The sequence below is a fragment of the Miscanthus floridulus genome, chromosome 14 (genome assembly GCF_019320115.1).
Source record: "Miscanthus floridulus cultivar M001 chromosome 14, ASM1932011v1, whole genome shotgun sequence".
NCBI lineage: Eukaryota > Viridiplantae > Streptophyta > Magnoliopsida > Poales > Poaceae > Miscanthus > Miscanthus floridulus.
In genome coordinates, this window is record NC_089593.1 from 4,028,600 (window position 1) to 4,039,214 (window position 10,615).

At 51.3% G+C, this 10,615-nt stretch overlaps 1 protein-coding gene and 1 pseudogene across 7 annotated transcripts; both read left to right on the top strand.

The window, feature by feature from the left end:
- The first annotated feature begins 297 nt into the window (after window positions 1–297).
- On the top strand, window positions 298–4,578 carry LOC136505136 (uncharacterized). 7 transcript variants are annotated; one of them, XR_010771105.1, is made up of 6 exons: window positions 298–593; window positions 1,609–1,771; window positions 3,269–3,404; window positions 3,477–3,658; window positions 3,749–3,953; window positions 4,039–4,578. XR_010771105.1 is itself a non-coding variant. In XM_066500240.1 (6 exons), exons 3-6 carry the CDS (start codon window positions 3,281–3,283, stop codon window positions 4,462–4,464), a joined length of 816 nt encoding a protein of 271 aa, XP_066356337.1. In that variant the 5' UTR covers window positions 298–604; window positions 1,609–1,771; window positions 3,269–3,280; the 3' UTR covers window positions 4,465–4,578. The 7 variants fall into 7 exon arrangements, 6 of the variants coding, with proteins under 6 accessions (XP_066356337.1, XP_066356336.1, XP_066356334.1 ...); XM_066500240.1 differs by having other exon boundaries at window positions 298–604; window positions 3,598–3,658; XM_066500239.1 differs by having other exon boundaries at window positions 298–604; window positions 1,615–1,771; window positions 3,598–3,658.
- Window positions 4,579–5,645: 1,067 nt separating this feature from the next.
- LOC136505871 (uncharacterized) lies at window positions 5,646–7,100 on the top strand (annotated as a pseudogene).
- Window positions 7,101–10,615: the final 3,515 nt, after the last annotated feature.

Below are 10,615 nucleotides of genomic sequence, written 5' to 3' on the forward strand. Positions count from 1 at the left end.
TTTCGCGAACTAAACAAGGCCTGAACTTGTTCTGGAGCACCCAAATTAGTGCACTCGTTGAAGGAACGATGGATGCCGATAGGGGTCGGACATCTGTCCGCCCAGTGACAAAGTTCTTTCTGTTTGGCCACTAGGTCAAGCAACAAAGATCACGGGCCGTTCGGTTCGCTGGGCTGGAGCGGCTGGGGCTGGCTTGGGTGATAAGCCCAGCCGTTCGGCAGCCCAGCCCAGCCCAGCCGAACGGCTGAAGCCAGCCACGGCAGAAAGGCCGCGGCCGCTCTCCCTCCCTCCCGCCCGCCGGATGCCAGTCGCCCAGGCCGCCTCTCGCCTCCCTCCCCCACTCCGCTCGTTAGGGTTCGGGCGACTGCATCGCCGCCATCCGGTCCGCCACCAGGTCCCGCCCCTCCCCTCGGCGGCCCCTCCGGCCACCGCACGCGTCGCCGGCCCGAGCCACCGCCCCTCCCTCGCGGCAACTAGCCGCCGAGCCAGTTCGTCGACGGGCCGAGCCACCGGCGCACACCCGTCGCCGGCCCCGAGCTACCGCCTGACCGAGTCGCCGCTCCTCCCTCCGTCCGAAGCGTGGCGTCCAGCAGGTGACATCCAGGTTCCGTCCCATCCCCTCCGGTCACCGCCTCCCTCCCTCGCTCCTTCGCGCCGCGCTCAGGTTTAGATCTCGCCCGTTTCACCTAGCCCCGAGGTGCCGCAGGTGTGAGAGCAGAATATCTCCACTTCGATTCGGTCCCTTCCCGTGGTCAGGTCCGAGCGCGCTTTGAATTCATCTCCTGCCCTCCCACGTTGTTGAATCGTTCCTCCATGAGCAGTTAGTGCTTTGATCGGATCACAGTATCCTATATGGTGGAAGGCACAGGTCAGGCATGCAGCTGTACATGATCTCATGCATGATAGTCCTCTCTAGCTAAAGATGATATGGTTTTACTGAACTTACAATTCAGTGTTTGAGGTTGTAGTGTATAAGTGTAGTATCAGCTAACCACAGGTTGCTCGTTAGCTACTCTATTGTTTTTTTTAAAAACGAATTTAGCTAGTCTATTGATGCTACTTTCTTAGAGTCAATAGAAAACTTGGACTGCCAATGGTCAATTGGTAGTCCAAGCAGAACTTTTATCACTTACATCATAAGCCTGACAAATGCCACCAAATTGTGCCACTTGCTGGTGAGCCTGTGGAGCAAAATAGATAGCTGCTTATTTTTCTTTGAACTTTCATGAGTTGTGCGCTCTTTTTCCTAACAGTATTGGAATCCAAGGTCCAGTGATCTTCATTTAGCTGTTAGATCCTTGAACAACTTTTCCAAATTCCCTCTTTTGCCTGAGCGTTATAATAGCTTTGTCGAAACCCAGCACACCCAGTTCTGAAGAAGTTGGACACATCCAATGGCTTCAAAAAACTGCTTTCCTATTACCCATTTTTAAAACTCAGAAACAATATTTGAAGTAAATTATCTCTGTTTAAGAAAGACAATACACACAGTTAAATATAATCGTTTAAGAAAGACAGAATGGGCTGCATTGGTAAATTATCTCTGTTCTTCCGATCGTATATGCCTCTTATGCATTTCAGCATGTAATGTTGCTTCTTTCGATAAAGCTGTAGGTTGCGTTGGGATACATTGGTTTCTGTGGTGAATTGGAGGAGGAGTATTATCCAACGGTGCCCACGCTGGCAGCGTCGTCAACATCTTCGTGCTCTCCACCTCAAGCCAGGCACTCCAACCCAGTTTCAAAACGCCGGCGGCGTTCTGCAAAGGCAGGTTCCCATTTCCTTACACAAATCCATTTTTCTCGTACCGGTTGGTAGCTGTTACACCATCTGCTTACGTTCATTTGCATTGGATACATGATACAGATGCCCCGTGATCGTGCATGGAGCATTAAATGTAGACGAAACAAAAAACTAATTGCACAGTTTGGTTGGAAATCGCGAGACGAACGTTTTGAGCCTAATTAGTCCATGATTGAACACTAATTGTCAAATAAAAACGAAAGTGCTACAGTAGCCAAATTCTAACTTTCCCCCTCTAAGCGCGTGTTTTGTTTGGGGGAAAGTTAGAATTAGGCTACTGTAGCACTTTCGTTTTTATTTGGCAATTAGTGTTCAATCATGGACTAATTAGGCTTAAAACGTTCGTCTCGCGATTTCCAACCAAACTGTGCAATTAGTTTTTTTTCATCTACATTTAATGCTCCATGCACGTATCGTAAGATTCGATGTGATGGCTATTGTAGCATTTTTTGGGAACTTGGGGTGGGAACTAAATGCGCGCTAAACACGAGCTTCACGGAGGAAACAGGAAGAGCCTCCCTCCCCTGTAGGTTGACAGAGCCCGTCGGCCAGGCCTCGGGGAGCAGGCCGCTGAGCTGCAGCAGCCCAACGTGACCCGTCGGGCAGACCTCGAAATACGTGGACTCGGGACGCGAAATGACCTGCCCCTGCCTGTGCCTGTGGTTATGGTCTCGACCGAAGTTCGTGCCTGTGAGCCCGCCCTTTTCGTCCTCTGTCGCGGGGCCCGTGAGAGAAGGAGCTGCGCCGCCTCCCCCCCCCCCCCCCCCCCCCGGCGCCGGAGCACCGTGCCCCCACCCCCGCCGCCGCAGCCGGAGCACCCTGCCGCCCCCCACTGTTCCTTAGGGTTTCGTCGGCTCGGCGTTGGAGGCGGAGGCGGAGGCGGCGAATGCCTGGGCTCCCGTGCCTCCTGGCGAACTAGAGCACCTCGCGGCGGCATCCCCTCCAGCGACTTGGTCAGTTCCCTGCCGCAATGCCCCCTGCGCTCTCTCACGAGGATACTGTCTTAAACCAAGTTTGGAACGGCTTGTTTGGATATTGTGTTCAATAGTTTTCTTGGATAATACTTGACATTGATGTTGCTCTCTCACCTCAAGGATAAAGATTAGACGCATCCTTCATTGTTTTCGCCTGGCATATGAAGAATTTTAAGCCAAGCCCAGAGCTGTTTTGTCTACTGAAATTCTAAATCTGGGAAGAGGTGAAGAATTTTTCAGGAACAAATGAGCTGAACTGAACTGCCATGTTTTCATTTTTATTCAAAACTCTCCAACAAACAGATTGAACAGCTCTTTCCATTTTGAATTTAGTTTACCAGTCCTTTAATCATTATTGAACAGCTATGTCATGATATTTTACTGAGATGGTTAATTTATTGTGAATCTATAGCCTGTTAAAATTATTTGCTGCCTGCAACACATGACTTTTGTGGACCAGATCTGATTTGGTTCAGCTACTTGATAGTGAGTCCAGCAATAAAATGAAGGACGAATCCTCTGGTTCGTCCCTGGATGACCCTGGCGATCCGCGGAGATCCAGCCGGCGCTGTGCCTCTTCGGTGAGGCTATCTCGCCGGAGTCGGTCTTTACCCGGTCGATTGCCAGGTACTTAGCATATCACGTCCTCCTCGTCTTCCTTCGCATCTGCTGACAGAGGCGGAGCTCCCCATATGGCAGGGAGGGGCAGCTGCCCCACCTACTGCCGGCATGGAGTTCTTGGTTCTTTCTGAATCAGGGTGAATAGTCTTCCTTAAATAACACACGGGGTTTCTAAAAAAGGGTTTGGCATCATTCTCAGTTTCAAAACCCAGTCGACGGACCAACTCGGAGCCGCGTGCAAGCGCAGTCATTCCTGCAAGGTTTAGTTATGCTTTAATTTATATAAGAAATTATATGCACATTTTCAAAAACTTCTGAAGAATTTGAGTTGCTTTTCATGCTTAGAATAGATTGATGGCTGGATCCGAGGATTTCGAAATCCTTAGGATCCTTGCAAACAATAGGATGTCGGCAACAGAATGGTCTTCATGGTATCCTGATGACGAGGTGCAGCGTGATGTTCTGCCTTTGGTGCAAACGAGTGTAAAAGACATTGATGCCACAAAACTAAAACAACAGATTGAGAGATTTGAGTTGATAGTCAAAAGATATGTGGTAAGCAGTGTAATCCATATCATAGTCCGAAACTTATTTTAATCCTAGGGCCCTTCCCAACTGACCATGTTTTTTGTTTATGCAGGAAGGTACTGAAGAAATTGTGGAACATAAGGAGCTTATGCTTACTGTGTTCTCCAGTGGCATGGCCCCAACTGTCATCCCTAGAGGTCAGAAAAGAAATTCCACTTCTGTGGATGAACAGGATGGCAGTGATGAACAGGATGGCAGTGCCATGAAACGTTGCTCTAAAAGTTCTTACCGTTCCGAGAGTGTTGATATGACTAGGTTTTTGGACCAAAATGAAGCTGCTCGAGAAATTTTTAAGGGTCCTACAAGTATGAAAGAATGTACTCGTAAACTTGAGAGATGTGGTTTTAAAGGCCAGCTACTTTGGAATGCTCTCGACAAATTGAAGGTTGATTTAGAATTGCGTGAGATATTCATCAATTTGGAAGATTGTGAGGCAACAGGGTATATGTTGCATTTCCTGGGTGACAAGCCTGTTTAGCTGTGTGATGTTGTGAACTTAAGACATTTGTACTGGGTGACAAGCCTGTTTAGCTGTGTGATGTTGTGAACTTAAGACATTTGTACTTGTGTTGAGTTAGGGCTATTTTTAAGACATGACTGCTCTCTCTGTTATCATGAATGCTCTTCCTGCTGCTGCTGCTACTCTCTCTTTTAATCTTTGTGTCTCCTGTGATGTGTTGGCATGCAGCAGCAGCAGGCTTGACGCCTTGAACTTTATGCTCTTGTTCTCTTGTCGTTGTGAACTGTGTGTCGTGGTGTACTGGTGTGCAGTGTGCACTTGCATCTGAATGTTGCATTGCATTTGCGCAAGACTAAGTAGTAGGTATCAGTTATCAATGTTTGAGCAGCACATGCTCCATTTTGCTGATGTGCTCCAGTTTAGTGAGCTGCTCCATTTGAGCAGCACATGCTCCAACCCCAAGCCCGAACGGGCTAAAAAAGGCAGAACGGGCTACGAAAAGAACAAGGCAAACAACGTGAGGAAGAAGAGCTTACCGTGGAAGCTATGGGCCACGCAAGCAGCAACGAGGAAGAAAGCGACGGGAAGAAGAGGAAGCTAACGCAGCCGACCCGTGAGGAAGACCGTGAGGCAGGCCGGCTGAGCCGCTGCCAGGAAGGTCCCAAACTCATATAGCTATATGTAGTATTTTAGAGTATTTTCTCTATTTTGGCAGGAATACATACCAAATGCATTAACCCTATGCTTGAATAACAAACAACCGGCCCATCGTTCTATGTACTGCTGCTGCCTTACCAACGGTCATGGCCTAAAATTAGTCCCTATTTCCACAAGTAGGAGAAAGACAAATTGGTTGCTCCCCATCTTGGTGTTCAATATGGCCACGGAATTCAAATGTGGGGTATAAAACTTTATAAACGGTATAAAACTTTATAAAACTTTATAAACTTTATAAACGGTATAAAACTTTATAAACTTTATAAAACTTTATAAACGGTATAAAACTTTATAAAACTTTATAATTGCACCCGGCAACCACTTCTCCGCTGCCGCTCTCCATCGATGCCTCTGCTCTCGTCAACAAAGCCGCCGCCGCCGCCGCCGCGGCGAACTCCTCGCCGGATCCAGAAAGACACTGACCCCGCCCTGTCGGCCGAAACGAGTCACTCCACCGCGCGTCACGCTGCCCACACCCGACACGGAAACAAAACGCGGCACCCACCGCGCGGCCGGCCACCGCCGCACGAACGAACCAGCCGGAATTGCCGCGGAACCAGCGGGAAAAACGGGCGGGATCCTCACCGCCCCGCGGGCCGCCGCGGCGCCGGCGGCAATGGAGGTCGCTTCCTCGTCCTCCTCCCCGTCGCCTTCCGCGCCGCCGGCGGCCTCCTCCAAGCCGGCGCTCCGGCTCAACCCCGCGGCCGTCCTCTTCCGCCGCCTCCCCACCACGACCCCGACCACCGCGAACCCCGTCACCGCCTCGGCGTCCCCCGCGCAGGCCAGTGGCGGGGCGCCGGGGCGGCCAACCCGCTCGCCGCCTTCCTCTCCTCCCTCATCCCCTGGCGCGAGCAGCGGCCGCCGAAGCAACAGCCGGACCACCCCGCCGCATCCGCCTCGGCCTCGGCCTCCGCGTCCGCCGCCGCGGTGTGGAGGGCGGCCAAGGCGGCGGCCGAGGAGGAGGCCGAGGCGCGGCAGCTGGTGGGGTGCGCGGTGCCGCTGTTCCGGCCGTACGTGGCGCAGCTGCCGTGGCACGCGCGGCGCGCGGGCGTGGCTGTCGAAGCTCTTCCCGCGCTACGGCCACTACTGCGGGCCCAACTGGTCCAGCGGCAAGGAGGCCGGCTCCGTGCTCTGGGACCGCCGCCCGGTCGACCAACTCGACTTCTGCTGCTACTGCCACGACATGGCCTACGACACCCACGACCAGGCCCAGCTCCTCCGCTGCCTCGAGGGCAGCCGCCAGACCCCCGCACGCGACGGCATCGCCGCCGCCGTCATCTACCGCGCCATGTGCATCTTCGGTAAGCTACGCCACCGCCCAAACCCAAATTTTCCACTTGCCTATTCTCGTGCTGAGCCTGGATTGGTGCGGTGATGCGTGTGCAGGACTGAAGACGATCCTGATCCCGTACCGGACGAACCTCGTGCGGTTGCAGACCGGGCTGAATTACGCCAATTTCTTAGCCGATTTCGTGAAGAGGGTGGCGTCGTCGTTGGGCAGGCCGACCGGCGGCGAGAAGCAGAGATTGTGAACGGATGAATTTTGCTCGCTTGATAGTAGATGGCGCCCAATTTAAGATGAAATGGGTATCGTTGGACAGCAGCTACAGCGACCACTGAACATGATAGCTGAATCATCAGCATTGCAGGCTTGCAGCTCAACGTCTTCATCTGGGAGTACAACACATGATGTCCTCGAAGTCACAAATTGACGCCATCTTAGGGCCAGTTTGGTTGCCGAAATTTTTGGCAAAACAATACTGTAGCGTTTTTGTTGTTATTTAGTAATCAGTGCCTAATCATAGTTTAATTAGGCTTAAAAGATTCGTCTCGTGAATTTCGTCTAAACTGTGTAATTAGTTTTATTTTTTATTTATATTTAATGCTTCATGCATGCATCCAAAGATTTGATGTGACGGGGAATCTTGAAAAATTTGGTATTTTGGGAGGGAACTAAACAGCGCCTTAAATCATCTTCCGAACAAACAAAGACAAGAAGTATCGCTTGATTCATTTCACATGACACAAACTTCCAGACAATAAAACATCGCTTAAATCATCTCACAGGACGGAAAGCGGCAAGCAAAAACCACACAAATGTGTAGGCAAAGAAAAACCACATGGAAATCCAGCAGGTGACGCCGCTAACTGAATACTCAGCAGATAAGCAAGCTCAATGCAGTTCAGCAGAGTCTTCCGTCAACGCGCAACGCATGTTTCTAGCACGATTATGGGCATGTTTTGTTTCAGCCACAGTTTGCCACGCCTAACCTTAAGTGTGCCACGGAAAATTTAGTAGGTGTTTGGTTCTTCATCCAGATATGGCACACCGCCGCCACGAGCTCATCTCGCCGCACATTTTCGCCGTGAGTCTGTGACGGGCATTTTTGCCGCCAGAGGCCCGTGGCGCCGCCCCGTCCGACCCCGCCGCCCCCTTGAGCCCGCCGCCCCTCCGACCCCGCCGCCCCCTTGAGCCCGCCGCACCCTCCGAGCCCACCGCCCCCTCGACCCTGCCTCCCCTCCAACCCCGCCGCCCCTCCGGCCGTCGCCCCCTCGACCCCGCCACCCCTCCGGTCGTCGCGCCCTCGACCCCGCCGCCCCCTCGACCCCGCCGCCCCTCAGGCCGCCGCACCCTCCGACCCCACCGCCCCCCCGCCGCTGCCCCTCCGCCCCGCGACTAGGGGACTACTCCGCAGCGTCACGACACGAGGAGAGGCTCGATTTGGCGATTCTGGGAGGCAATCGCGTGAGGCGGCTACGTGGGGAAACTCGAGGAGCGTGACCGGAGGCGACTCCGACGGTGGCGGCCCGCGGCGAAGCTGTTCCTCAAGGGAGAGGACGGGCGGGCGAAGGTACACGGCGGCGGACACGCTGTCGTTCGTGGCGGCAAGCCTCGCGAAGGGCGGGTGGGGCGGGTGTCGGCGGGCGGCGCATCAGTAGGTGGACGGTGTTGTTCCGGTGCGGGGAGGGGTCGTCGCCCCTGCGGCGGGTGTTCGGGGACGCCACGCTCAGGGACACCGTCATGCCGCCAAACTTACCAAACAACAGCCGAACTTTTTTGCCAAATCTTAGTTACTAATCAAATAGTCTGTTTTTTGCCACAGATTGTGGCAATGCCACAGGTATGGCAACTACCCAACCTTAGGCGTGGCAAGCTGTGGCCGGCAACCAAACATGCTCATGTCTCAATCCCTCCTAATGTACGTGGAATGAAGTGAAAAACAGATTATTTTCCACTCCAATAATCATCCTCAATCCATACGGATTAAATGTGATTTGACTCTATCCACACAAGGCTCAATGATAATCCAGGCACGACCATGCCTCGGAATGAAAGTTTACGGAACTCAAACATACCGACGGATCGAGCTGGGCTAGTACTGGAACGGAACGGGGCTTGGGGCACCGGGCAGGGAGCCGGGGAGACGCACGTCAGCCGACCGCGCGACGTCCGCCGTCGCATCAGCGCCGTTTGACCCTCTCGGCCCCACCCGTGTCCGTACGGTCTCCGTCCGGCCGCGAGACCGTCCACGCACGCACGCAGCGCAACGCAAGGCGCTACTACATCCCTGCTCCTGCGTCGTCGTGGGCGCGGAATAAAAAACGGTTGCCTCCGTGCGTGTCGTCGCCGTCCCCAGCATGGTGAAAACGGATCGGATACGGACGGTTTATTTTTATATTTCTATCCGGATTCAGATTCGAATATGGATAGTAACTATGTCGGATAGGATACGATTGATATCGACATCATAAATATGCGATTTGAGTATTCGGATACGGATACGGTATCAGATGTTGATATCCGGACTCAGATACGGACAGATCTCAACTCATCTAAACGGATTCGGTTTCGAATACGGTCGAAAAATATCCCGAACGTTTTCATCCCTCACTCAACGGACGCCCGGCCCGACCGAGGCATGCAAGAATGCAAGATACGATGGATAATGCATACTATGCAGGCGTCCGCAGCGGTCAAAGAAAGATCACGCCTGCCTCCCGCACTACTCCTCCCTTCTCTCATCGCGCCTCTGCACGCGTCGTTGGGTACAGTAATCCGGTACGGTCTCAATTTCATGCGCATGCACGTATAGAGATGACCAAAAGAATACTACTGTCTCCCTCCTACGCTTTGTTATTCTGTAACCGAATTATACGCTTTCTCCTGGCCAAAGTATGTGATGATGAGAGCAGCTTAACTTCTGTGTTGGCCCATATATAATGACTATGTCCATTGATTGATTTTTAGCTTAACCATCGCTTACAGTTTTCCAACCCTTCAGTCATTATCAAACAGCCCACAATAAGAAGAAGAAACAGACTAGTAACAAAACATTAGGATTATCTCACAGCTGGCATGCTGGAATCTGCCCAATGTCCAGCTTGATTTGCAAGTCCAGCCCTTGCAGATCCTACACCGTCTCATAATGCAACTAAATGTCCCATTGAGTATGGAGATCATCATAATTACGTGTTGGAGAATCTGGCATGTCAGAAATGAGCAGATCTTCAATCAAGTGCATCCTACTTTGCAAGAATGCAGAGGGAAGTTTAAATCTGAATTTGCCATGGTTATCCATCGAGCAAAGAGCTGAGGGCACACTTCACGCAAATTGAAAACTGACTACAATCTTTCTGTAACTCTTGATTGTTTTCTCTCTCTCTCTTCTGTTCTCTGTACTATGTTTAGTTTCCCTTTTTTTTATTAATATATAATTTGTAGGGAGCCTTTAATTTCCCCTCTGGTTTCATAAAAAAAAACATTAGGAATTTTTTATAGGATTTCTAGAACATTGGATTTATCTACATAAACCATTTAATTTATTTACGTGAAATCATTTTTCTTCAGCCGGAACGTAAAAAAATTTGACTGATGCTTAAATAAATAATCAGTCAACTCTCAAAAAGGACAAAATCATCAAAACTACAACTATTTCCGGAACATTTGATTTGTGTATGTAGAACAGTTAATTGCTTTGCTCAGAACAATCTTCTCATCACTAATTTGACTGCTGCTTAAGCAGAAAATCAGGCGGTTAATGAGGAGCAAATCTGATATTCTTTTCCAGCTATACAAGGATGTACTAGAACCTTTTTTTTTTTACTACAACCTGAAAGCTAGTACTCTCAACTCTAGGTGCATGTTGAGTTGACCAGACATGCAGCACTGCACCAGATGTACAGTACGCACGCACTACGCTTTATTAATACACAGAAAGGGTAGTAGAAAGGACGCGGCTTCTCTGCACGACCCAGACAACGCGCGCCCGCTCCGTGCGCCCCTGGCCTGACACTGGCCGCATGTCGAGAAGTAAACATCAAAGCATCACTAAGGCTCCATCGATCAATATTCAGTAAAGGTGAAGCGGAGCCGGACGTAAAGATGCCGACCCACACGACACGTAGAGTACCGCATCATGCAGAGGCGTTACCAGCCACAAGTTTAGTTGCG